At 44.0% G+C, this 27,309-nt stretch overlaps 11 protein-coding genes across 11 annotated transcripts; 5 read left to right on the top strand and 6 right to left on the bottom strand.

Moving 5' to 3' along the window:
- Positions 1 to 7: 7 nt before the first annotated feature.
- SAMD00019534_009660 (hypothetical protein) lies at positions 8 to 1,928 on the bottom strand (the record flags this gene model as incomplete). Its single annotated transcript, XM_012902933.1, has 4 exons — positions 8 to 1,155; positions 1,234 to 1,409; positions 1,497 to 1,687; positions 1,764 to 1,928. 4 exons carry the CDS (start codon positions 1,926 to 1,928, stop codon positions 8 to 10), a joined length of 1,680 nt encoding a protein of 559 aa, XP_012758387.1.
- A 299-nt stretch (positions 1,929 to 2,227) lies between these two features.
- SAMD00019534_009650 (hypothetical protein) lies at positions 2,228 to 3,883 on the bottom strand (the record flags this gene model as incomplete). Its single annotated transcript, XM_012902932.1, has 1 exon — positions 2,228 to 3,883. A coding segment is annotated over one exon (1,656 nt), but the record flags the coding sequence as incomplete, so codon positions are not given.
- A 557-nt stretch (positions 3,884 to 4,440) lies between these two features.
- On the bottom strand, positions 4,441 to 5,751 carry SAMD00019534_009640 (hypothetical protein; the record flags this gene model as incomplete). Its single annotated transcript, XM_012902931.1, has 2 exons — positions 4,441 to 5,036; positions 5,103 to 5,751. Coding segments are annotated over 2 exons (1,245 nt in total), but the record flags the coding sequence as incomplete, so codon positions are not given.
- A 492-nt stretch (positions 5,752 to 6,243) lies between these two features.
- On the top strand, positions 6,244 to 9,156 carry SAMD00019534_009630 (hypothetical protein; the record flags this gene model as incomplete). Its single annotated transcript, XM_012902930.1, has 3 exons — positions 6,244 to 7,407; positions 7,474 to 8,376; positions 8,452 to 9,156. 3 exons carry the CDS (start codon positions 6,244 to 6,246, stop codon positions 9,154 to 9,156), a joined length of 2,772 nt encoding a protein of 923 aa, XP_012758384.1.
- Positions 9,157 to 9,818: 662 nt separating this feature from the next.
- On the top strand, positions 9,819 to 12,197 carry SAMD00019534_009620 (hypothetical protein; the record flags this gene model as incomplete). The annotated part of the gene is made up of 3 exons (XM_012902929.1): positions 9,819 to 9,981; positions 10,048 to 10,407; positions 10,651 to 12,197. The coding sequence occupies 3 exons, from the start codon at positions 9,819 to 9,821 to the stop codon at positions 12,195 to 12,197; spliced, it is 2,070 nt and encodes a 689-aa protein (XP_012758383.1).
- Positions 12,198 to 12,350: 153 nt separating this feature from the next.
- SAMD00019534_009610 (hypothetical protein) lies at positions 12,351 to 12,926 on the bottom strand (the record flags this gene model as incomplete). Its single annotated transcript, XM_012902928.1, has 1 exon — positions 12,351 to 12,926. A coding segment is annotated over one exon (576 nt), but the record flags the coding sequence as incomplete, so codon positions are not given.
- Positions 12,927 to 13,414: 488 nt separating this feature from the next.
- Positions 13,415 to 16,603, bottom strand: SAMD00019534_009600 (hypothetical protein; the record flags this gene model as incomplete). The annotated part of the gene is made up of 2 exons (XM_012902927.1): positions 13,415 to 15,480; positions 15,598 to 16,603. 2 exons carry the CDS (start codon positions 16,601 to 16,603, stop codon positions 13,415 to 13,417), a joined length of 3,072 nt encoding a protein of 1,023 aa, XP_012758381.1.
- Positions 16,604 to 17,767: 1,164 nt separating this feature from the next.
- Positions 17,768 to 19,071, top strand: SAMD00019534_009590 (hypothetical protein; the record flags this gene model as incomplete). Its single annotated transcript, XM_012902926.1, has 2 exons — positions 17,768 to 17,967; positions 18,087 to 19,071. 2 exons carry the CDS (start codon positions 17,768 to 17,770, stop codon positions 19,069 to 19,071), a joined length of 1,185 nt encoding a protein of 394 aa, XP_012758380.1.
- A 186-nt stretch (positions 19,072 to 19,257) lies between these two features.
- SAMD00019534_009580 (hypothetical protein) lies at positions 19,258 to 19,943 on the bottom strand (the record flags this gene model as incomplete). The annotated part of the gene is made up of 2 exons (XM_012902925.1): positions 19,258 to 19,616; positions 19,694 to 19,943. Coding segments are annotated over 2 exons (609 nt in total), but the record flags the coding sequence as incomplete, so codon positions are not given.
- A 753-nt stretch (positions 19,944 to 20,696) lies between these two features.
- Positions 20,697 to 22,714, top strand: SAMD00019534_009570 (hypothetical protein; the record flags this gene model as incomplete). The annotated part of the gene is made up of 4 exons (XM_012902924.1): positions 20,697 to 20,975; positions 21,675 to 21,916; positions 21,988 to 22,348; positions 22,451 to 22,714. 4 exons carry the CDS (start codon positions 20,697 to 20,699, stop codon positions 22,712 to 22,714), a joined length of 1,146 nt encoding a protein of 381 aa, XP_012758378.1.
- Positions 22,715 to 23,304: 590 nt separating this feature from the next.
- Positions 23,305 to 27,298, top strand: SAMD00019534_009560 (hypothetical protein; the record flags this gene model as incomplete). The annotated part of the gene is made up of 18 exons (XM_012902923.1): positions 23,305 to 23,392; positions 23,457 to 23,598; positions 23,738 to 23,833; positions 23,899 to 23,961; positions 24,023 to 24,175; positions 24,235 to 24,315; positions 24,392 to 24,451; positions 24,529 to 24,624; positions 24,688 to 24,804; positions 24,895 to 25,217; positions 25,292 to 25,442; positions 25,505 to 25,593; positions 25,656 to 25,901; positions 25,975 to 26,046; positions 26,123 to 26,230; positions 26,303 to 26,548; positions 26,633 to 26,986; positions 27,081 to 27,298. 18 exons carry the CDS (start codon positions 23,305 to 23,307, stop codon positions 27,296 to 27,298), a joined length of 2,703 nt encoding a protein of 900 aa, XP_012758377.1.
- Between the last annotated feature and the right edge of the window lie 11 nt (positions 27,299 to 27,309).

The raw sequence follows: 27,309 nt of genomic DNA, 5'->3' as shown, positions 1-27,309 counted from the left end.
CTTGTACTTAGTTGTATCCTCCTTGATCACCAAACATCTGTTGGATGAGTTGGTTGTTGGGATTGATTGAGCCCAACCACTCGGGATGGTCTTGTGTGAGCTGGTCCCAGAAGTAGCCGGCGATGAGGTAGTTGGCGATCTGGTTGGGGTGGAAACCGTCGACGGGCTCGATCAGCTGCCAGGTCTGGCCGCCCTGTGCAATCCACTCGGCGTTGATCGCATCAAAGGGGAAGTCATAGTACTGCATGTCAAAGTGTTGGTAGGTGTGGCTGGCAATGATCTGATTGTAGACCAATGAGAGGTTGGCAGCACGCTCACTGGTAAAGTCGCGAACAGTCTCGTTGGGGTTCATCCAACCCCAGCATGGACTGGTATCCAGACAGTTGAGGAAGTCGTACACCTGCTCGTATGTGGCACCAATAGGGTGAGTCCTGTTCCACAGTGAGTTCCAGAGCACGCGACCATCAGCCAATCCAACAAAGACAACATGTGAGCCACTGGGGAGCACAGTGTCCAGATACTGGAGGGTGGTCAATGTGTTGGTGGTGAACTCGTCGACAGTGGTCATGTGGTCAAAGTCATGATGCGAGGAACACACGTCATTTCCAATCAACTCGAGGAATAGAAGCACGGGGGCATCAGTCTCCTGGTTCCTGGCAATGGTCTGAGCCAGACCAAAGGCGACATCATGGGAGTCAGCACCATTGACCGCAGTGTTCTGGTAGTCACGATGATTGCAAAGGTTTCTCTCACGCATCCTAAGGTAGATGCTGTCCACTGGCACCTCGTTTGTCGATGGGTTCCAGCCGGTGTAGGTCGATCTCTGAGGCCAGTCCATCTCGTTGGCAATGATCTCGATCATGCCATTGTAGGTGGTGGAGTTGATCTCGCTTGCCGTCAACCATTGTGGGGGGATGGAGAAGTGAGCGCCGGCGCTGTCACCAACGACAATCACACCCATTGGACCTGAGTTGCCACACAACTCATCCTCATATCCAATGTTTGAAGTGCTATTCAATCCCTTGATTCCATTACAATTCCAATCAGTGTATGGACCTGCATTAGGGTTGTTATACTTCGAACCAGGGTACACCTGATTGTTCAAATCATCACAATCCCTACCTCTCCAGTTGTATCCTCTGAATGTAATCTCATCTGTTTTTGATTGATTGAGTTGATTGAGCGAGAGAGTTAGTGGAATGGTTCCATTTGGTGATTGATTTGGAAACATACCAGAGAACTTGTCACCATCGACATCCTCGAGGGGTGAGTGATCTTTGCTGAACCTGTTGATGAGGTCTTTGAACCAGTCCAATGGACTCTCGTTCACCTTGGATGGATGTGGGTGTACCTTGCCTTTGTGAAGGCCACTGACCAATGGTGATGGTTGAACATCAGCAGTCACATTGCTAAACAAACGACATTGAGGAAGTGTGCAGAACCTGGAACATCATTGTAAGTAAATATGAAGGGATGAATGGAAGGCCAATACATACTTTAGCTTATGGCAAACATCATCAGCATGTTGTACTTCAGCGAAATACTGGACAATCTCATTGCCATAGATGGACACCATGTATGTGCACAACTTTGACATTTCACCTGGAAGGAATCCACAGATATCATCCATTGCAGCATCAACTGACTTCTCATGAATCAATGAGTATTGCTCAACGACTGATAATATCTAATGTGGAATGGAGTGTGTAAGCTGGAATTGAAATAATGTTTGATTGATTGATTGATTGATTGAATAAACATACAAGTGTACATGTTACACAGGTATATCCTCCACCAGCATTGTTGAGACCTGGAATGAAGGGTGATGGATGTCTGTTGAATCCCTGAGTGCCAGTTGACAATTGGACTTTGATGGCATTGACCAATACCAACGATAGTACTAGACTAACAAATATATATTTGATCATGATTATATCTTTGCTGTATGTAAGTGTAGAATGAGTTGGGTCAAAGTCAACTCATCTCTTTAAATTTAGAAGTTGTAGAGAGATAGAGGACTTAAGATGTCCACACAAACATCCTGCTTGTTGTGGTGCCGCAACAAGTCCCAAGATAAGAACCAATCCTGGAACAAAGCTCGTAAGATTCGTGATCAAAAATATCCAGCGCACCCAAAAATCAAATCGCTGATGGGTAGATAAAGAGAGAAAGAGAAAGAGAGATATTAATTAAAGATATATTTTATTTATTGATGGTATGGTTACCAGCCTCCACTGCTGCCAAAGTCGCCACCACCTCCGTAACTTCTGCCACCGCCGCCGCCACCTCCGCGACCACCTCCGTAACCTCTGCCGCCACCGCCGCCACCTCCACGGCCACCACCTCCGTAACTTCTGCCACCGCCGCCACTGTTGCTACCACCCCAGCTGCCAGCACCTCCCTTCCAGGTGCGACGACCAGAGTAACTTTGGTATCTGTTGTCACCGGCGCGAGAGTTTGGAAGAAGGGCAGCGAGCTCTGGGGAAATCTCTTGACCAGCGCGCTTCAGAATATCTCCGAGTCCGCGGAGGTTGGTGTCTCCCTCCTTGATATAGGTATGTGAGTCTCCCTTGTTGCCAGCACGGCCAGTACGACCGATGCGATGTACGTAGTCTTCAATATTGTTGGGGAAATCGAGGTTGATAACGGCCTTGACGTTGGGAATGTCCAGACCACGGGCAGCGACATCAGTAGCGATCAGAATGGGAACGTAGAGGCTCTTAAAGTTGTAAAGTCCACGCTCACGCTCACGCTGATCTCTGTCTGAGTGAATAACGACGGTCTGCAGCTTGTACTCGTGGAGCAGGAAGTCTCTAAAGTTGTCACAGTGCTTCTTTGTGTTACAGAAGATGATGATGAGGTTCTTCTTGTTGTCGGATTGGATCTCCATGATCTGGTCGCCGACCATCTTGGCCACCTCTGGAACACTCATGTGAGTGGTGATGTGGATGTGTTGCTTGACGTTGATGTTGGCGGCGAGCTCTGAGCTGCCGACAGTGATCTTGACTGGGTTGTTCAAGAAACGTCTGCTGAGCGACTCGACCTCACGAGGCCAAGTAGCAGAAAACATCAGTGTCTGTCTCTCGGCGGGGATCTGCTCGATGATCTTCTCGATCTGGGGCATGAAACCCATGTCGAGCATACGATCAGCCTCGTCGAGTACCAAGAACTTGACGGTAGCGAGATGCTCACTTCTCATGATATCGTTCAGACGGCCTGGTGTTCCGATGATGATGTCAACACCGGAGCGCAGTGTGCGCATCTGGCTGCCTTTGCCCAAACCTCCGTAGACACAGAGGTTGCGGATGGCAGTGCCCTTGACGACGGTCCTGCAAACCTCCTCGATCTGCTGGGCGAGCTCTCTGGTGGGAGCCATGACGAGGGCCAGTGGTGTGGCGCCGTATCTTCTCTTTGGGTGCTTGATGATCTCGAGCAGGGCAGGCAACAGGAAGGCCAGGGTCTTTCCGGAACCGGTGGAGGCCAGACCGACCATGTCGTTTCCGCCCATGACGATGGGCCACGACTGTGCTTGGATGACGGTTGGTGCTGAGAAGCTCATAAAGGCGTGCTGGAAGATCTTGGGGATCTCGATATCGTTGAATGTTTGGAATGGGTCGGGAACGAGGCGTCCCTCGACCTTTACATTGTGCTCCTTTCTCCAGGCGTCTGGTGAGAGAACCTTTACAGCGACGGGTGTAGCTGGCTTTTCGTCCTCTTTAATCGATTCGATCTTTTGCTTCTTGGTGCTTTGTTGATCATGATCAGAGTACTCATCTCCGTGGACGACCATCTCGTCCTCCTCTTCATCAACCACCTTTCTCTTCTTATCGTATGTTGAAGGCATTATTTGATCGTTGTGTATGTGTATGTGTATATTGTTGTTGTTTAAAGTTAAAGTAGAGTTGTTTGTTTGATTGTTTGTAAGAACACTAAGAGAGGGAGGGAGGAAGAAGAAAGAGTTAAGTTATAATGTTAGTAATCATGTTTGAATGAATGATTGAATGAGTGAATGAGTGAGTATTTATGCTTACCTTGAGATAATGCCAAGTGGTGAACAGATAGTGAGAGATATGTGATGTGTAGTGATAATAATATAAGTGTGTAGTAATAGTATATATATATAAATATAATATATGTGTCGACTTGTTGTTGCGAGAGTTTAAACGAGTGAACGAGAGGAAGTGTAAAGTATTGAAATAGTGTGAGGTGAAGCAAAAAAGCGAATAGAATAATTGTTCACAATTATAATCGATTGTTTGTTTGTGTGAGAGGGATCGTCTTTCGCTCAACTTGTTTGTTTTCGCATTTAAATTTAAATTAATTAAAGAAAAAAAGTCGAATGTGGTGTGGTTGAGCACAGTTTTTTGATCCAACCGACTTTTTGTTTATGGGAAGTTCTTCGATTTGGCAATTAACTTCATAACTCCTTGCTTCGCTTCACTTGTTATGCTTTGGATTGCGATAGATGATGAAGTGGGTGTCCTCTCCAATGATCAGTCGATGAGAGTCGGGTGTCCAGGCTAAGAGATTGTTGTTCAGTGCGATGGAATGGTCACGGGAGATGGTGGCGAGGATGGCTCCATTGTTGGCATCACGCATTTGTAGGAAATCTTGATTGCCTACGACAAAGACACCTCCATCTGGTGCATAGGAGATGATTGTTGGCGGACATGACAGATCGCAAGACAGCGTGTACAAACATTTTGGATCTTCGCTCACTTGATATCTGACATCAAGATTCCACATCTTGATCGTGCCGTCCTTGGAGCAGGACACAACACGGTTGCCCTCTTGATTGAATGCCAGACCAAAGATGCTGGTCCTGTAGCCTGTCAAGGACATCACACGTTGACACTTTTCAAATGTGCCGTCCTTCTTGTTGATCACCTCCCATATCTTGACTTCTGAGTTGAACGATGCCACGCCAAAGAATCGTCCATTGCCAGACATTGCCGCCATATATTGTTTGATCTGTCCAGTGTTGATCGTCATGAGTGATTCACCATTGTTCAATCCCCATATCTTAACAGTCGTGTCTAGGATTGGGAGGTGTTAGGCATCAATTGTTCAATGGCCAGGGCCAGGGCTCGCTGGAAACATACCATCACCACATGATATCATATGATTGCCATTAGATACACTGCATAGTGTCACTATGGGAGTCTTGTGTTGAAGAGGCACATCCCATAGCTTCTCATAGGTCTTGCCATCGGTGTTCTTTTGGTCGAGCAATCGGTAGCAAATGAGTTTGTCCTCGAGGGTGGCGTAGAGTTGTTTGTTTCTCCATGCAATCAATCTGGCATAGTCAAAGGGTAGTTGCACATTATACGACTTTGGGTTTGTGGTGAACATCGACTCGACGTTGACGATCTTGATGTGTCTCTGATCGGAACTGTACGCCAGTTGCTGTCCATCTGGACTGATGGCGATCGCTGTTATTGGTGAGCCTGCGGTAGTCATTGCTTTGACTGACTTTTCAAATAATGGAGACTGTTGATGAACGTTTGAGAGAGTTGGAGATGTTGGATGATCCTTTGGCTCATCATGTCTATTCTTCTTTATGCTATTGTTTGATGTCTTTTGTTGTTGTTGTTGTTGGTCATGTTGTGTCGTCGTCTTCTTCTTCTTTGGCTTTGGAGATACGTTTGAACCTCCTGAGCATAGGCAGTATGAGGCAACTCCCATCAACATAATGGTAGGTATCAACACGTACCAATAGTCAAGTGCAAGGTCAATATATTCTGACTCCATTCTATATGTAGGTAATAATAATACAATGACTAAACAACTGTTTGTGATTAACCCATGAACAAAGGATGATGTTCAAATCAATTTGGAATTGAAGTATTGGGCATTGATGTGTTTATTGGATAGAATTTGAAACCAAAATCATCACTTCTTCGAAATGGTCTAACATTCGTTGACACAGCATGTTATAAACAATGACATGATCATACAATGAATACAATTGATACATCACACGAGTTGGCTGATGACGACGAGGATGATGGTATTGAGTCCTGTTGGGAAGATTCACAACCTTTAACTCAATTCACTTCTACTGTATCACATGCTTCAGCCCAAACTATGAAGAATCAAGATATCGATGATGATAATGATGATAATAACATGGACAATATGATAATAACAAGCAGTAACAATAGCAACAAGAACAACAATTCGAAACAATTGATCACATTGGATCAACTGGCACAAGCACAACGACCATCAAGAATGGAAGTAATGTCATCACACGACAACAATACTCCAACGACAACTGATGTTGATATCAATAATGATGTTGATGATGATAACCAACAACAACAACCATCATCACAACCATTATCGCAACCATTATCTCAACCATTATCTCAACCATTATCTCAACCATTATCACAACCACTGCCTCAACCTCAACAAACTCCAACACATAAACCTGCACCTCCTCCACAACAACGACCTTCACAAAGCAATATCATTCAACCAGTATACTTTAACAAGTGTAACATTTGCAACATATCATTTGGATCACTGACATTCAAGGAGCGCGAGGATCACATTGTACAATGCATCGATAAACTCAAGGCGTCACAACCTGCCGTCTGCGACATTTGTTCAAAGGACATCACCAAGTACTCATCAAGTCGTCGTGCCGATCATGTGGAGCGATGTCAGCGCAAGAGAGAGGAGAGCGAGCATGCCAAGAAGGCCGCGCGATCCTCTTCCTCGTCGTCACAGCAACGCCAACAACAACAAGTGGACGCAGACATTTGTGTGATATGTTACAAACAGTTGTCCAATCCCGAGACACGCGTGGCTCATATGAAGGCATGCTCCAAGGAGCGTGGCATCACAGCCAAGGACCTGATGGACCTCTATGACATGAATCATCGAAACGCCGCGGTCTCACAACAGACGACGACGACCACCACCACGACCACAATGACGAGCAGCAGCTTGACTACACTTGTTCCACCTCATGACATTGCACCAAGTTCTACACCTCCCCCTGCACCAATACCATCGGTCACATTGGGTGGTAAGAAGAAGAACGGCATCAACAACACCATCTCATCGGTGACGGCCACACCAAAGGGCGGAGTCAAGTCGACGTTCTTCCAGGATGCCGCAGCCAACAAGTCATCAACCACGCTGGGGACGAAGAAGAAGAAGCAACAGCATGGCGGCAACAATAAGACGTCGAAGAAGAACAAGAAGAATGTGATCACCGACTCTGAGGATGACGAGTATCCTCATGATGAAGACGATGAGAACTTGCAATTGGCTCTTGTCTTGTCCGAATCAATGCATGCATCCAAAGATGACCCGCAGCCATCCCAACCATCATCCACTCCATTAGACCTGGCAGGATTCAAGTGCAAGAAGCCATCAGACAATAACCTTGCGGTATGTGTAATGACCTAGATCTTGGCGTGACTGGCCCGATGCTAACATCCATCCACCCACCACCAGATGATCAACACTCATGTGGCCGATATATTGTTTCCAAACCTTGGGACTTCGGATCAGAAGGACACGTCTCAGCCACTGCCACCTTCAAAGTTATCGAGTGCACTGGCAACTGCCTCAAAACAGATGGACACGTCTGATCAAGTGAACACTGGTCGACCAACTACACTGGCATCATCAAAGTTCTCCGAGAGTAAACTGGCCAAGAAGCATACACCTATTCGAACGCTTTGGGACGTATCAAAGTCAAGGCTTTCAACAGAGCAAGGCAAGGATATAGTATATGACAGTCAAACAGAGTTTAAAAAGAACGCTGATCAGAAGGAGCAACAACTGGTGGATCAGCAACAGCAACAGCAACAACAACAACAACCACAACAACAGCAACGACAACTGGACACACTCAAACACTCATCCAGGGATGACAAGAATGTGGACAACAATGTACAGGACAGAGCACAAACAAACACAGACATCAACATTGATTTCAATGAGAGTGATACCAACCTTGAATATGACTTTGATCATTCGGGTCATGGAAATGACAATCAAGATGAACAACATCAAGATCAAGAACAGGATCATGAGCATGAGGATGAGCATGCAAATGATGAACCAGTATATCAACAACCCCAAGCCACCTCTCATCAGCCTCCTCCACCTACTCCTCCGCAGGCGCCACAAACAACATCACCAACCAAAGCGCATCAATTCATTCAGCCACAACTGCCACGAGACAGATCGCCAATGAAGAATCCATCAACTCCAATCCAACCGCAACATCAACAGCAGCAACAGCAACAGCAGCAGCAACATCACTATCAGCAACCGAGCAACTTCACATCGGACACAATGACAACCCCATTCATCAGTCCTCCAACACCATCATTCCTACTCAATAGCTTTGTAAATAGTCCACCAACTCCACCAACTTCAACAACAACATCAACTTCCAACAACACATTATCAACAATACTCAAGAGTATCAATGATACATTCACAAACAGCTGCACACAGGCTAAAGAGGAGTTTGAGCATCGCAGCAAGGAACTCGAGAAGGACTACCTCAGCAAAGTAGGTCTGGCATACATTACAAAGTCAATGGAGGAAGCAAAGGCAATGCAACAATATGGTAGCGGGGTCAACAACAACACATCGGTAATGGCAATGGCAATGCAGATGACAACGTCCACACAATACGAATATCCAAGAACACCAATGAACAACCAAGATACCCAGTCTCGAGACAGGCCATATGTCCAGCCACAAATATTCTCCTCCAACTCTTCCACAGACACAAGACCCGATATTAGACCGCCACAACCCAAGCCTCAGCAGCCTCAACAACCTCAAGCCTCAACAAAGTCAACGGCGACAACACCTCAGCAGCAACTGGGAACAAAGAGGTTGTCACTGCCATCATCTTCAACGACCACTCCGCCACCTGTGGTGTCTCAATCATCATCATCAACTGGAAAGAACGTCCAACAACAACAATCACGCCAGTCAACAGCGAAGAAACCAGACTATGAGGATATGACTCTGGGTGATCTGAAACAACATGCATCAAAGTACGGCATTAGGACCTCTGGAAGTAATGTCAACCGTCAATGGCTCATCCAAAAGCTGAATGATGTGTGGCAATTCTTAGTGCAAACATCGCAGCAGAATACTAGTAGCAAGTAGGTACTGCTAATTGATTGAAGTTGTTAATAACACCCAATGTGTCAATCATTCATTCATTCACTGTTACTCTGGCTCTCTCATTCCCATCCTCCACTTTCTCCATGGACTCTTATTCATATACACTCACTGACTACTTTAGAGGCCTCCAATCAGGTGCCACTCATCTACATCATAGTGTAGTGAGAGGCATCAGCACATCACTCACCCTTATTCCCTCTCAAGTGGATTGATCAATCACAACACACTCACACACATACACACATTCACACACTTTCAATCAATGATCACCTGACATTCACCACTCACTCACCAACAACAATGTGGGTTATTATGTGATTGATGAGGAGCAAGTAAGCAGTACATATATATACTGGCTTATGGTGTCACACTCTTTTAAGAGTCCATCTCTCGCCAGTATTTTATATATGTGATATACTGGTCTTGCTTTGGCATTGTCATGTTGTCAGGTGCTCACTGTGAGCCCAAAGCACAAGAAGGGCGATCACTGTGGAGAGGAAGATGAGTTGATGATGGCAATCAATCAATCAATCAATCACTGATTCATTCAATCATTCAATTCTAACTCTATATATCTTATTATATATTATATACCATTCAGACTTTCAATCAACAGACAGGTCCCATAAATATTCAAAACAAATATGGGCTTGGCGCAAAAGAAGCATATGAATAGCTACACCAACAAGTTCCAAACAATCTTTGGTGTTGACAAGAGATGTTTGGCATTGTTCCGACTGGGTCTAGGACTCATTGGAATGTGGGATGTCATTGATCGTTGGCCAGATGTATATGCTCATTATTCTGGTAAGTCTTATTTCTTTTCATGGATTGTAGACAATTACTAATCAATCACATCACCTTGATACATAGATGATGGATTCTTGCCGAGGATAACTGTGTTGGAACAGTTTAGTAATCAATATTGGTTCTCTTTCCATATGATGAATGGAACAGTGACCTTTATTCAAATACTATTTGTTATCAACTTTATCATATCCGCTTGTGTGGCTGTTGGTTACAAGTCAAGAGTGATGATGTTATTACATTATTTATTCGTTATATCCATTCAAGCTAGGAACAATGTAGTTGGATATGGTGGAGATGTATACTTTAGGGTCATGTGCTTCTTTGGTCTATTCCTGCCTGTTGGTGCATGTTGGTCCTTTGACAGTGCATTCAAACGGCCAGTTCTACGGAGGACAATCAAGAAATACAATGTAACCAACCTAGGTAAGTTTAACATCAATCAACCATGGGGTTATTCCACCCTATCACTCAATCACTCATTAAACAAATCAATCATGGAACCATTCCGCTCAACCAATCACATCACTCATTCTTATAATTACTCAATCATTCAATATTGGAACTATTCCGCTCAACTAATCACTCGATCATATATTCAATCACATCACTCAATCATTCACTAATGGAACTATTCCACTCACACAATCAAACCATCAATTATAATAGCATCATTTGCCATTTTGTTACAAGTTGCATTCTTGTACTGCTTCTCTTATGTCCATAAGACAGGTGATGAATGGAGAGTTGATCGTACCGCAACATTCCTCGCACTCAACTTGGATTTCTTTAGGACTTGGATAGCCGACATCTTCCTTTTGTTCCCAGGATTCCTCAAGATGTTGACTGGATCCGTGCTCTACTATGAAGGATTTGGTATACTGCTAGCCTACTCGCCCGTGTTCACTGGTCCCCTCAAGACACTATGTGCCATCGGATTCCTTGGCCTTCACATAGGCTTTGCCATGTGCATGCGACTCGGACTCTTCAGTCCAATATGTGTCTGTGGTGCGATACTCCTGATCCCGACATGGACCTGGGACCGTCTGTTTGAGCGTCTTCGTTCCAAGGAGAGATGTGACTTCCATCTCTACTACAATGGAAAGTATGGATATACCATTGCCGGACTGGTCTCCACATTCCTGTTGTTGCCCGATGCCGAGGTATCTCCAGCGCCACTACGCTATGACGAAGAGTCCGGTGTCCAGCAACTAAACATGTCACAATCCCAGGGTAAAGATGTTGGAGAGCACATCCCCCATTCAAACTGGATAGTATGCCGTGATCACAAGGGCATCAAGCACACTGGTTACAAGGCATTCACCGCTATACTTCGCGCCTCACCACTACTCTTCCCATTCGTACGTGTGGCCGAGATGAGAGTTGTTCAGGCCAATGGCAAGAAGGTACTTGACCTGTTTGGACGTCTGGCCGTCAAGATCAATGAGAGTGTGTTGGTCAGCAAGCCCACACCAAACTCCATGTTCATGGAGGAGACCCACTCGATGCTCGACAACATTGGAGAGGCACCAGATCAGGCTGCCGCCCAGCCCCGCTTGGACTACAATGGCGTTCCAGATGAGGCCACAACCCACTACTTCCGACGACTCAACCGCCGTCATCGCTTGATCAAGAAGACAAGGAATATCCTGTTCAACGTCAGCGCGATCAGCTTCATCATGATATGTCTCGTGTTCAACCTGTCCAACGTCAACACTGGCTACACAATCTATGTGCCACCAAAGTATCAGTGGGTAATGTTCATGCTCAGGATCGACCAGCATTGGTCTATGTTCTCGCCCCGTCCACCCTCAATACACTGGTGGTACACGATTGAGGGCGAGTTGGACAATGGGCAGCTCACAGAGTTGTGGGCCAACGAGGGCATGTACAAGCTGTCCGACCCCAAGTGGAAAGGTAACCTGGCACCATACTCTATCGAGAAACCTGATCCATATGTCCCTTGTATTGGCAATCATCGATGGTTCAAGTTGTACGAGACTTATAATGGAGGCAACAACTACGAGCAGATTAGGATGGCACTGGGCAAGTATATATGTCGCGAGTGGAACCGTTCTCACGAGTACAATGAGCGACTGTGGCGATTCAGTATAGTCTATAGGAATGAGAGGCAGAACATGGACTCAACCAGGACGCCCCAGAAGGAGCTGATGTTGTGGAACCATGTGTGCTATGATCGACCAGTAAGAGTATAGTTGCAACTCATTAGAATAATACTCTCATAATTAATGACCAATTTAATAAAATACCATCACATAATTAATATACACTTGTGGATATCCGCCAATAACTACTTAACAATTAATTACTTGAGATGGTGATTGCTAAGCAATATTTTATTGAGTCTAGTTGGATTCTTTCGCATTCTCATCGATCTGCATCAAAGTAATCCTGACAATGGCAAGGCTCACCTCGGCTTTCTCCGCTCTTGCAGCTTCCACAATGACTTTGGCAGCTTCTGAATTAGCTCGGGCAGCTTCTACATTGGCTCTGGTAGCTTCAGCATTAGCTCTTGTATTAGCTGCAGTGGCTCTGGCATCAGCTGCAGTGGATCTGGCATCAGCTTCAGCGGCTCTAGCATTGGCAAGGTTAATCTCGGCATTAGCAGCGGCTAAATGGTGATTGGTATTCACCAAATTAGTTCTGATAACTTGGATGGTAGCAGGGGCGGAGTTGACGAATCGTACGAAACGATTATAGATATCACGAGAGAGAAGACTCGGACCATTGGGGTTCGGTTGGTTTAGATTGGCCCAAGAGTTGACTGTGAGGTAGTTTTGACCTCCAACTCCTAGAGCAGTGATGTCATCTTGGCTCATATTCAAGATGGTCCTAACAACTTGAACAATGTCATGAAGAGCACGTTGTTGGTCAGCTGTTGGTGCAGTATTAGGAGGTAATTCGGGCAGAATGAATGGTATCATAATTAAATAATAATATTTATCTAGAGGAAGAAAAGATGAGAATAGTGATAAGTTTGAATGAGAAACAATTAAATATATAATTATATATTATATTGAAATTAATCAATAAATAATAATTAATAAATCCTATCATATTTGGTTAAGGGTTACGAAATGTCGACTATGATGTCATATAATATCCATGGATTGGAATTGGTCCAAGGGTGGACCAAAAGAGGTACTGCATTCATTAAACCTCCAGACATCCAATCAAAATCAATCACTCGCTGGCCCAATATGAACCGTCGCAGGAATTTGTGTAAAAACAAGTCTTGAAAGACTCATACAACAGTAAAACAAGAAATATCTAAAACGAAGGGTAGGATATTAGTTTGAACATACATCTTCAATGCAATGAAAGAATGAAAGAACGAATGAAAGAACGAATGAACGGAGTGGAGTGATCCAAAAAAGTGTAGATCGACCATCACACACTTGGTGATGCAAGTCTAATGAAGCTCCTTGTAGCTCCAATCTTTGTTTGATGATATATCTGTGTCATGCTTTCCAAGCACGGTGGTGTATGATATGCGGTCGGTGTTGAGGTAGCGATTGGATACTTGTTCCAGTTGCTCCTTTGTGATGCCCAGCAGACGATCGCGACGCTCTTGCTTCATCTGATGTGTGATGCCACGCATCCACTCGCCCACACCCTTGTTCGATGGGGACTCGGGCGAGTCAAAGTCGGAGAAGATGGACAGTTGTGCATTCTCAATAAGCTCCTGTGTGATCTTGTCCTGCGACCATTTGATCGACTCTGCAAATGCGTTGAGCGTCTTGGTCAGATTGGGATCGCGGTATGAGTAGAAGCCAATGATGCCGCCGCCAAAGGAGGCGCCGCCTCCGTATGCGCCACCCTTCTCTCTGATCTCCTTGTGAAGGTACTCGGACAACACCTTGGACAGCACCTCTAGGGGTGCCGAGTCGGGGTCGACGTAGTTGACGCCATTGTAAGCCTTTGAAATATAGTTGACTGTGGCGGGGATGGCAAAGTATGTTGGCAAGCCCGTACCATCGATGGCGGGAGCCATTGGATTGACTTGTGTGCGTGTGCCATTTGACGAGAAGTTACCCAGGTATGCGGACAGGTGTTGAGTGGCCGCGTCGATCGTGTCCTTCTCAGTGGTGATACTGCACTTCATCAATGAGCGATCCAGTATGAACTTGTTGATGGCCATCAGTTTGTCGATGATCGCGCCCAGGTCATTCTTGGCGATGATGTCATTGGTGAAGTTGACGTGTGTGAGACCGTTCCACTTCTCGCTCAGCTGATTGGCGCGTGAGAAGTGTGACGAGGAGTTGGTGCGAGCGTATGACAGTCCGCCCGAGGGGATGCCCTCGATCATCGACGACTGAATCTGGCCCAGCAGGTTCTTCAGCAGATCTGGGTTGTTCCACTTGTTCTCCAGCATCAGCTTGCTCAGCAGCGTGAACATCTTCTCGATGTTCCTGTTGATTGCGGCACCACGCATGTAGATTCGCTCTGAAGCCTTTCCCAGGTCGAATGGCGACGTGGTGATCATTGGCGACAGACTGAGCTTGCCAGTGTACAAGTGTATCTCTGTGTCCAACTGCTTGTAATCAAACTCTGCGGCGCCCATCGACTCAAACAGACTGCAGAACAGAGGCACGTACATCTTGAGGTCCTCTGGCAGTGTGGAGATATCGATCAGCGAGCGGAAGTATGTGATGCCGTTGGTGGGGTAGTCCAGGATGCGCAGGGGTGTGCTGTCGGCGCCGAGCTCAGTGTCGCGGAAGACGATCTTCTCTTGATGCTTCTCAATGTCGCTGATGTTGAGCTTGGGCAGGCAGCTGACGTCCTGCTGCTGGTTCTGGCGCTGCTGCAGGTCCTTTGCCTGCTGCACGATCTTCTCAACGTCTTGTTGAGTGAGCGCGCTCTTGATCTCGGCCAGCTTCTTCTCCTCCTGCGCTGTCTCGCGTGCCTGCATCTCCTCGTCAGGAGACATCTTGATCACGAGGCGATGAGGGTTGTTCAGCAACTGTTGCAGTCTGTTCTGGAAGAATGGGCCGGCTGCGATCTCTTTTCGCAGACGAGCCACCTGCTCATTGAGGAACAGACGACGGACGGGGTCGCCACCATGGATCCATGTTGACTGGAGACCGCCCGCCAGGCGCAGTCCGAGCTGAGCCGACACATCCTTCTGACCAAACTCATATTGATGCAGGATGGACTCGATCATCTTTGGCTCGAAGCCCTCCTTGATGGACTTCTCGATCGTCTCAAAGATTGTCTTCTCCACTTTAGCCATATCCTCCTGGCGCACTCCCGATGCGCCAACAGAGAATGAGCTCTCTCTAAAGTTGTCGTCGAATCCTGTGTTAGGTGTGTAGTCAGTGGCCAGACCAGAGACCAGCAATGCCTGATACATTGGGCTGTTTGAGCCCCTAATCAACAAGTTGGCCAAAACATGCATTGACAAGCTCTCGAATGGGTCGCCATTATCCTTGTGCAATATCGATATGCTGTACTTGTACTTTCTGTCATTCACCTCCACTGTAGTGTCGCATGATCAAGTGATTGATTGATTGGGATTGATTCCAGTATGGGAGAGGGAGGGGCGAGAGTGAGTACGATGACCGCAGTCACATGAGCACGGATACACCAACATACTTGCAGATGGGAGACACTTGACATCGATGGACTTGGGCTCGGACCAGCGAGGGACCTTGTTGACCTCGCTTGGGATGGACTTCATCTCGGTGAAGTGTGCGAGCGAGTTCTGTTGGATGTACTCGAGATGCTTCTCGAGAGGCATGTCGCCATAGGTGAAGAAGTATGCGTTGGACGGATGGTAGTATGTGGTGTGGAAGTCTTTGAGCTGCTCGTACGTGAGCGATGGGATGTCGACGGGCTCACCACCAGAGTTGTGTGCGTAAGTCGTCGAGGGATAGAGGTTCTGTTGGGCGACCTCGGAGAAGAAGGACGACGGGTCGGACAGCGCGCCCTTCATCTCGTTGAACACGATACCCTTGAACTTGAGCGCGGACGATGGCTGGTCCAGCACCTCAAACTCGAGACGATGGCCCTCCTGGCGGAAGTCCGACTCGCTGAGCAGCGGGAAGAACGTGGCGTCCAGGTAGACAGACAGCAAGTTGTAGTAGTCCTTGGGGTCTTGTGTGCCAAAGGGGTAGGACGTGTGATCGGGCGCCGTCCACGCGTTCATGTACGTGTTGAGTGATCGCTTCAGCATGTTGAAGAATGGGTCGCGCACGGGATATCGCTTCGAGCCACACAGTGTTGTATGCTCGAGAATGTGGGCCACGCCTGTTGAGTCGTGTGGCGTCGTCTTGAATGTCACAGAGAACACGTTGTTCTTGTCCTCGCAGTCGATGTGAAGGTGTTGTGCGCCTGTCTTCTCGTGCAGCAGACGATAAGTCCTGAACTGGCGCTCGGGAACATCCTCAATCTTGACCACCTTGTATCCATGCAATCTATCGCCCTCCACCAATTTACAACTCTGTCTATCCTTGCCTCTTGTAGGTGTCGACACAACATTATTGGAAACTGAACAATATGCTCTATTATTATTGCTAACAATGTTGGAGGAGACTATCTTGCTACTTCTTCGAAGGACATCAGCATGATAAAGATACTTTGTTCGACACAATGATTGCATCTTATATCACAATGATGTTTGTTATGTATATATATATATATGTTATAATTGAATGAATGAATGACAACAACTTTAAATGAAGCTCAACTGGGTTTCGTCTTTTTTGACACCTCTTGATTGTGTGTGAGCATGTTTGTGGTTCGTCAAATCATCACTCGACCTGAATCAAACTGCCAATCAAACAAAGACTAGTCTTCCTCAAACAATCAAACTAACTAGTTAGTTATAAATGTCATGTAATGATATTGAACAAACAAACAAACCAATATAATATTATCATATTATTAAATGATGGATCAGTTTGATTGATTGATTGAAAGACACTTCCGATATCTTTGCTACAACTTCCGAAGGTCAGTGTCCAAAGGGGTCCGGGTCAACAACCGGGTACCAAACAAACAACTAACTTACTTCCGAAGAATGACTGACTGACCGCCTCGGCCTTTCGGTTTAAGTTCCATTATTTTAGAGATAGAGACGAGTGATTGATATTTAACAACAATAATGTACACTTTGAATCAAGATACTATTTACTGGATACGATTATTAACGAGGAGTAACTGTTAGAGTTCAAGTTGAGAAGACTACCTACTGCAAGCAGTTTCAAAATTTAATGACAAAACTCTCAAGACCAATGTGCATGGTTTGTCTTCAACACTTTGCAGCCTTGTTTGCAAAGCTTAAGTGGAATGAATAAGCGAATGTACGAAAGTGATCGCAGAGTGCCATTTTTATGGATCTGGCTTGTGTTGTCGCCCAATAATTTATAAGGAAGAATCTGATGATGGGGGCAACCTAAACTTGTTTTCTGGATTGATGTATCCTGGGCCTCACTATGTGTGTGTATCAATCAAAACTTTTGTTTACGACTTATTGTTGTGCATTGAGGGCCTTGATTAGGCCTACCCCTTTTGTAGTGTGATGTGAGGGGGGTAATCACAACCTACCAAACAAACAATTAACCTTATTGGACTTGAGACATCAAGACACACATTAATACTACTACACTACTGTTCATACCTTCCCCCATCTACTGTCCACGACTAACTAACATTCATTCTTCCTACTCTTCACTATTTCAATCAATCCAATACATACAAATATATATTAATTTATATATATATATATATATATAACATAAACACACATACTCACTCACAAACAATGTCTATAACAATGGTCCGCGTGTTGTTCGTGCTGGTAGTGTTGTTGATGGGCTTGGTATTGCCAACATCTTCATATGCCTTCACTTTGGAAGAGGAGGTCGAGGTGTATTACATCCAAGCCCCATTGCTCGAGCATGACTTTAACAACCTATTCAGCTACCTCAAGGCCTTTCATTCAGGTCTATACTTTTACACAAGGTATGTTCCTATCCCATCACTCGCATGATGTTTGATCATCAATGTCACACTCACTCACACACTGGAACTATTCCAATCAATCACACACACACACACACTCACTCAATCAAACAAAACAGAGCCACCAAACAGAATTATACATTGGAGTATGTGGCAGTACCAAGTATATATGATGCAATATTCCCACTTCATATGAATGCAACGGCAAATACAATCACTTGGGATAGTTCCGGTGGCGTGTTGTATAGTGAGCAGTTCAACGCGTCATACTGGACGGGTGGCCAGCAGTACTTGATGACGATCACTGGCGAGACATTGCAGAACTACCTCTGCTGGGCAGAGTACTATAATCAGACCAACCCCTGGTACAACCTGTACGAGGTGCACAACAATCACACCAACTTCGAGTACCTCAACAGCAGCATCTGCGACGACTTTGTCTGGGTGTCGCTACAGGCCCTGTTCGACCTAGGTGGCATCCTGACCGAGGCCCCCGTCCTGGCACCAGCGCGCGACTTTGTCCGCCTATACGTGACGCAGCCGCCCACGCTTGTCAACACGTCGGACCCGGCAGCCATGGCCAAGATGATCTTTTTCTACGAGGCCATGCGCCCATTCCCCAACGAGACGATCCAGCAGTTCATCGCGCAGATGGAGCATACATTCTCTGGCACCTTCTACTATTACTACTCGGGCGTCTACTACAACCTGACGCTGGCGCCAACCAACGCCATACTCTTTAGCTACAAGTCGTCGCCGCTGCCGACCGGCCCACGCCGCCCCGACAACGTCCACTATCTGAGCACGTGCCAGCCGGTGCACCTCCAGAGCGTGAACAGGCTGCGCGAGGGCCTCATCATCTCGGCCCTAAGCATCGGTGGTCTGTTGGTGCTGTTTGCCATCTACATGATGGTGGGTGTCGTGTACAACGTCGCCATCAAGGGCAAGCCATTCAACAGCAAGGCGTTGCCCAATCACAAGTTCTGGTCGAGCTGCGGCAGCTGCTGTCGCAGCAACAAGATCCGTTACCAACCCGTGCTCATCACCGACTCTGAAGACGCGAATGGTTCCATCTCAAACATCTATGGCCAGATCAACTGTTAGTCTGTCTGTTCGCGCGATCTACAAACTCGCGTCACAACATTCTTCCTTGTAGATATCACTCATTCAATCATTTAATCATTCAATCATTCATCATTACAATGAATAAACGATCGCTAACCGAACTGAATGGCCATCGTTGGCATATCCATGTGAAGGTCAGTTTGTCTTTATATATATACATTATGTGTTGGCCATCACTTGATCCACCTGTTGTTGTAGTTGTTGTTGTTCAGGTTGAACTTCAACCTGCTGCTGCTGCTGATCAGTCGTCTGTTGCTTATCTGATTGATCAGTGTTCTGTACTGCAGCAGACATTCTATTGGTTCGATAGTATTGCCAATGATAGAACTGTTGTTGATGTATAAACTCTGTTGACTGAGCATGGTTGAGCTCCTGTCTGAAACGTTCCTGTTGCAACAGGTCCAAGAAGTATAGACTCTGAGGATAAACAATGAACTTGGCATACTCTGGTTGTTTCCAATATAGTAAATAACTTAGATAGTTTACAAACGCCTTGTCTTGGAAGTATCTATTCTGTGCCAAGTCTACATGTAGTCATGTCAAGTCAGAATGATTGATTCATTTGATTGAATGAATGAACGAGAGCATCAATCATACATACAGTTTAGATACCTTGGATTGGAGAGACATTGAATGAACTCCAACTCCATTGTAAATCTTTGATTGTTGGCTTCTTCAGACAACTGTTGTGTATCATCATTGTTGTTGTTGATGTTGTTGATATCTGATGCTGTTGGTGATGCAACATTATTCAATGATGTTGTATTATTATTTGTTATAGGAGGTGTCTGTGTAAGAGGTGTTGTTACACTATTCTGTATTGTATCTGTATCGTCATCATCCATCATTATCTATCTATATATCTAACTATTGTTACTGTTTGTTCAACAATGAATGACACTAAATTTTGTGTGAGGGTATGTCTGTGAGGGTATCTTTCAAGTTCAAGGGTGGGTGAAAGCTGGACAAACAAACAAGAGTAAGTTGGTCATTCATTAATTCATTATCTGTGGGTGATTGATGGATATATTTATTTGATGGAAAGATCGATACATGTACATATATACATGTACCTATATTAGGTTTATCCGATCATGATTGAATGGATTGTATTACTTCATACTAACTAACTAAATAACTAACTAATTAATAAATAATAGATGTCCAGAAAATACTTTATAATTGTCTTGATGATGACGACATTCATCATCATGATACTATGTATAAAGGTTAATGGAATGCATACTCTTGGTAATAATAATAACAAGCCACCTCTATTATGTTTATTCAACTCATGTTCAGAAGAAGGAGGTCCATGTGATACGTCATTGTATGTATATATATATTCGAACATACATAATGACATGTTCTAACATGACAATGAAAATAGGAGTGGAAACAGATGTTATCTACCTTTAAATTGTATCAATGGAACATGTACAAAGAAGAAGCATACAGAGGGTAGTGGATGTATTTCCAATGCAGACTGTGATGAATCAAAAGGAGAGTATTGTGTACTGGATGATCAAGGACAACGATGTCTGGTGGCTGAGTTTGCTACATATGGCGAGAGATGTCAACATAGTTATGAATGTCTTTTGGAGATGGAATGTGTAAAGGGTAAATGCTTTACACCTGCTGCTGGATGCATGACTGATGGACAATGCGACCGACAATCACTTTGTCTCAATGGCAAATGTGTGCCCTACTCCACCTTGGATGGCGACTGTTCAATCATGGACACAATGGACAACTGCAACAAAGACTACTGCGTCCCCTTGAACCAAAGCATGTTCACTCGTGTTGGCAAATGCAAGAACACCACCGAAGTTGGAGACCTCTGTACCTATGCCAAGGGTTGTGATGTATTCCGTGGTCAAGAGGTATGTTTGATTGATAGATTGAACGATAGATTGATTGAGTGAGGACTAACATGATGATGTAGTGCGATGTACAACTGGCAAATGGATTCATTGGACGATGTATTCTACAACCTTCGCCAAGTTATAGAGTATGCTTTACAAGGGATGATTGTGGAAGTTATGAGTTCTGTAGATGTGATCAATCATCATCAATTGGATATTGCGCGACAAAGTCATCGATACAAGGTCCATATTGTCAAAAGGCCATGAATCTATTGGCTAAATGTTCATCAAGAGTCAATTGCACTACTATATTCAATCTTCATCCTAGATCATGTATCGTCAAAGCGTGTCCCCAAGAGAGTCTTTGTGTCAAGACCTTCTGCACCAACCCAATACTATCGGCACAGAGTTGTTCCAAAGACGTGTGCAACATCTATCAAATTAACACCGAGCCCGACTACTCATACAACAGTATTAGTTCAATCACCAAGTCATCCCTATTCACATGGACACTACCAACTTTGATATCACTCTATCTCTCATTCAAAGGAACAATCAAGATTCCAGATTCGAAGTTCCATTCGGTTTTTCAATCACATTCGTGAAAGACATTTGACGAACACATACATTCAATCATTCATTCAATCAAATAATCAATCATACATATAACATAACATATATAACATAATGACATCAACATACTCATCGATCATACAGAGGATATCACCAAGTGAGACATATTATATACAGCAGGGAGTGGAGAATGGTGTGAGGGCAGATGGAAGGACTAGACTTGATTACAGACACTTTGAATTGGATGTTGGAGAGATCGCTCATGCATGTGGATCAGCTCGTATACTACTAGACAACACACACGTCATCGTTGGCATCAAGGCAGACATCGCATCACCCACCTCTGACGCGCCCAATCATGGAATGCTCAATGTGAACGTCGATTGGTAAGTGGACCTAAGTCTGTCACTCGCTCACTCGCTCATTCACTTACTTACTCATACTCGCGAACATATAGTTGTCCATCAGCATCACCAGAGTTTGAAGGCAAGGGAGCAGAGTATATTAATGTGGAGTTGGCGAAGCAGTTGGAGAGATTGTTGACGCAGGGCAATGCACTGGACTTGGCTAGTCTGTGTATAGTGCCAGGCAAGTACTGTTGGAACCTGTATATAGATGCCATTGTATTGGACAGTGGCGGAAACCTATTTGATGCTCTATCAATTGCAACACGTGCCGCTCTATACAATACAAGACTGCCGCAGATCAAGATCGTTCAAGGCGAGCATGAACAAGTAGAGTTTGAAGTCTCAGAAGACCCAGAGAGTTACTCCTCAGTCTCAATTGACAACGTACCAATCTGTGTCACTCTAACAAAGGTATGATTGTTTGTTTGTTTGATTGATTGATTGATGCGCGCGACACAGTTACACATCACTAACGCGTCTGTCTGTCCATGTGACCTCACTCAATCATCCAAGATTGGAACACAGTTCGTATTGGACAGTACTTTGGAGGAAGAGTTATGTATGGATGCAAGGCTGACGATTGGAGTTAATAGAAGGTCCAATATATGTAGTATTCAAAAGGGTGGAGTCAGTGGGTTGGACTCTAGCACGATCAATCAGATGATAACAGTGGCCAAACAAGCGGGTCTACAGATACTAAAGTCAATGGACGCCATCTTAATTCAACAACAACAGCAACATCAGGTCCTGACCAATAAAGGAAAGATACAGCAGTAGTATGTATGTATGGATCAAGGGGGTGAGGTCTCATCAACTTCCCAACAACCCATCAACCCATTCCAAGCAACATCATCAGCACCACTCGAGTGTCTTGATTGGACACGAGGCTTCTTGAGTTGGGCCAAGCCTCTCTAACTTCAAACCCTTTTGTGACTTTACACGAACCATCATAAGTTTAAAGGGAGACATCACCTCACCTTAACTTTGGTTATTATGTGTATGTTTTGTTAAGATGGATGGGTAGATACTCTGTTCGGTGCGAGTGGGGGGTATGTGATCAATCGCTAAAATTGGCAAAGTATCTATCGGGTGGTGGGGCTTCGTTGGACTTTCGGGGGCCATCCCTGATTTTATTATTGATAAAATATCTTTCGATGGATTCAGATCTGTCTGGTCTGGTACAGACTTGAAAAGTCTCGTCACACATACTTTACTCTCATAAAACAAGGTGGCAACCATCATAGTACAACCTACTCCTTCCATCATATTAGAGATCATCTTCAATCATTATCTATTTTACTTCATACAACTACTACCACTACTTACAACAACTAATACTTGAACCTCTTCAAGTTGAAGGAACAACGATGAATATACCAATCATTATCATATGTTTATTGTTAGCACTCACATGTCCAATCACCAAGGGAGCTCAATCATTGCATCCCGATGAATGTAAGCTTCACTCACACTCTCACACAATCTAATACTTATTGATCAAACTATTAAATCAAACTAGATAAGTCTGTACAATGGATAATGAACCAATATCAACAGACTATGTCATTGGTCAATCCATCATGTGATGAGATCAACATATCCACAAACAATGAGACTGACCTAATATGTACCAATGACACTGTACAAAGAATTATTACATTGTAAGTATAATTATTTATGTTAATATATTATTATTAACTTACCCTTTTATAATAGTGATCTATTTATTCGTTTATCTACCACTACTACTCCACCAGCTGTGGTGGAGAAACTTGAGTTTCCAAATCTAACTACATTTAGATTGAATACCATGCCTGGAATCAAATCACTGATGCCAAGTGCCAACCTACTCCAAATGTTAGACAATCCAATCAATGTTAATATCCAAGAGATACAGTATGTGTTTGAATCATTAACCATTGTATGCCAAACACACTACTAACTTATCAATTATCATTCAGGATTACCAACACTGATGCCTCATGGCCCGACAATTTCCCAGTCAACTTCAAATTGAAGACATTGTAAATATTAATACTTTATCAATCCCTTTGACCAATCAATCACTAACATAACTTCTTTTAGATACTTTGACAAAGTAACATTATCTGGAAACATTGGACAACTTGCATTTAACAATGCTGTATCATTCAGGTTGACTGAAGTCAACTATACCTCATCATTCACTCAACATATATTTATGGATCCATCACTAACTTATCCATCATTAGTTGAACTGTAAGTAATTCATGTCAATACTTAAAGAATGATTGACTAACATTATAATGAACCTTTAGTATTTTGGAGTATCCACGTTCACCAATGACCTACACCTCATTCAATCTTAATAATGTTCATTTCCCTTTGCTTAGTACATTGTAAGTACTTACACCACTCGACTTACATTGGAGAAATAACATCTGACTTTTTAATTCATTCGTTCAAACGCGACAGTGACCTGACCAACTATGAGAATGTGACAATAACTCTTGGTGTAAAGAATATCACCATTTTGTAAGTTATAACATTCTCCTTATAGATGATTGATTGATTGACCAACTACTAACATTTTGTTTAATATTCCTATATAGTTCTGTGAGGACTATGTCACTGGACCCTTCAAAGACCAAAGGAAATCCATTATCCTTGGTCCAACTTGTTGGAGACCTTCCAAACTTCTTACAACTGTAAGTATCATTGTTATCATATAATACTCCCCATATTATACTAATCTCAAATCAATCAAATAGGACACTTAACGGAGCCAACATCAATCCAACCAACTTGACCAACTATCCAACCTTGTACAATATTAGACATTTGAATTATACCATCCCACTTACCGACATCAAACAAGTAGAAACATTGTAAGTTTACTTTTCTTCCCTAACAGACTGATTCATTAACTAACTCTTTCACTCATTCACTCACTTACTCGATTATTCAAACAAACTTAGGACAATCCAAAATGGCAACATGAAGACTGCTCCACCCCCAAGTTGGTTGATGCCTAGAAGTAGTACTACTTCGGTATATCTAATGGGTAATGAGATTGAGGGAGAGTTACCTGATTATCCAGTGGCACCACATACCTTCAATGTTGGTCAGAATCCTGGTGTTGTTGGAACTATCCCAGATTCACACTGCAATATCCAATGGATGGATTACACCAATACATCAATCACCAAGGTACCCGACTGTTTCTACTGCTACTGGACATTCGTTGGAGTAAAGCTTACCAATACACCTATCAAAGGTGTGCCAGCCAACTTTTCATGTCGTATGTACCAAAAATTACTCCTTGCCAACTTTGATCTATCACTCGCTCACTCACTCATTCAATGAATCGATTAGCGGTCGTATTGGATAAGACACACTTTATTATCACTGATCCAGTGTACAATAGGTTCACGATCACTGGAAAGAACTTGGGATTCCATCAACTGTTTATGAATATATCAAGCCTTCTTGTGCCTGATATAATCCTTCCAAGTACCATAATAGGGTATGCATATGGTGTTGCCGCAAACAGTACATTATATCTAACATCATTCTCCATCAATCAAGTTTGACCCCTCCAGAACCATATGGCAATGCAACAATCTACTTCTCACAATACAACAAGAATCCTATTACAATATTCTGGGCAAGAGATCGTAAGTTGTGGCAACTCCTACCCTCATGGAGTACTCACTAACGATCATTCATTCATAAATAGTTACTGTTGTGGATAATATCGAGTCAACTTTATTCAATGGTACACTCTCTGTAAATATCACTGGTACCTTCCAATCAGAGTACAACTACACTGTGTTGGTAACACAACAGTTGTGCACTATATTCCAACAAACCAATCAAACACTACGTTGTACAGTACCATCATTCACCATCAATCCCAATGTACCCATGGTATACAACGTCTCATCTCCGTATCAATCGATTTTCAAACCATTATATATCCAGAGTATGTATACATTCCCTCACTTACTCATTCATTCAATCAATTCGAACATAGCTAACACCTCCACTCATTATAGACTCACCTGTTGTTATTGATACATCTGATCTAACGACTGATGGTGGCAAACTCACGTTGACCGGATTGTTTGGTGAGAAWTATAACATCAGTGTCTGTATTTGTAAATGGAAAGAACTGTTCTGTTGTGACATTTGGTCAGACACAAGTTGTAGTACAAGTTGATGGATCAAATGGTGCACTCTCAGTTGGTTATGTCAACCTCTCAGTCATTGTCGACAAAGTAGAATACCACTCTTCCAATCAGTTATTCATTGGTATGTACCCTACACCAACTCGATCCATTCATTCAATCTTACTTACTCAAACAATCAATCTATCAATGTTAGACCCTATTGTGTTAAAGGAGGACTGTGGAGACAAGGCCAACAAGTGTAATGGCAAAGGTGATTGTAATGGAAGGGGAGTGTGTGATTGCAGTGTTGGCTTTGGCGGCCATTATTGTGAGTTTACACTTAGTCCAGATGTACAGATACTTCCATCAGACACCTCATCAGCCATCCAGACAACAAAGTCAAAGTTGAATTTCAATCTTGTCGAGATACAAGAGTTGGACCTTAATCGTCGTGTAGTTCGTATGCTTCCAACTTCATCATGGACATTTAATATGTCTACAAGTGGACAATCATTGACAACATATACATACGTGTTGGATCAAGTGCCAAACCAGCCATTCCTCGAGGTATCTGTGATATTCCAATTCTCGAGTCAATCAAGATCATTGTCTTTTGGTGGCATGGATGTCAACTTGTTACCAAACGCACTCAAAGTGACTGTGTCGATCAATCACTGGCAGTTCTTGAGCAACATCAATTCATTGAGACCTGTCTTTGCCAACACAATTACCAACTTGACCGATCGTCATGACAGTCCATGTCATGCCAACACAGACTCTACAACCACCATCTCTGACAACCTGACCAAGAGTCTGTCCTACATCCAAGTCACATTCGAGGAGACTGTCTACTATGGTCGATTCTTGCCTGTCGCCGTGGCAAATGGTCGACCTACAAGTATCATCAACGAAGTCATCAACACTACTGTTGTCTCCAACAACAACAATGTGACATATATTGGTATCAACTTGCCACAATGTCGCCAGTCCAGACTTCTCAGTGCTGGTTGACAATAAGAAGGCGGACGAACGATGTGAGGAGAAGAGTAACAAATGGTTGATCATAGCCATTGTGGTACCAATTGGTGTAGTGACCATTGCAGTGGCGATCGGTCTAACCATCTACATCAAGCAGAAGATGTACTACCACCATGAGAACTCCCGTATCAACTCTAGATTGAAGAATATGAGTACAAATGGTGATGCCTAAGTTACACTAAA

This window comes from Acytostelium subglobosum, assembly GCF_000787575.1.
Source record: "Acytostelium subglobosum LB1 DNA, scaffold: scaffold2, whole genome shotgun sequence".
Lineage (NCBI taxonomy): Eukaryota > Evosea > Eumycetozoa > Acytosteliales > Acytosteliaceae > Acytostelium > Acytostelium subglobosum.
Note: the sequence above shows the minus strand (reverse complement) of the source record. Positions and strands in the feature narration are given on the sequence as shown.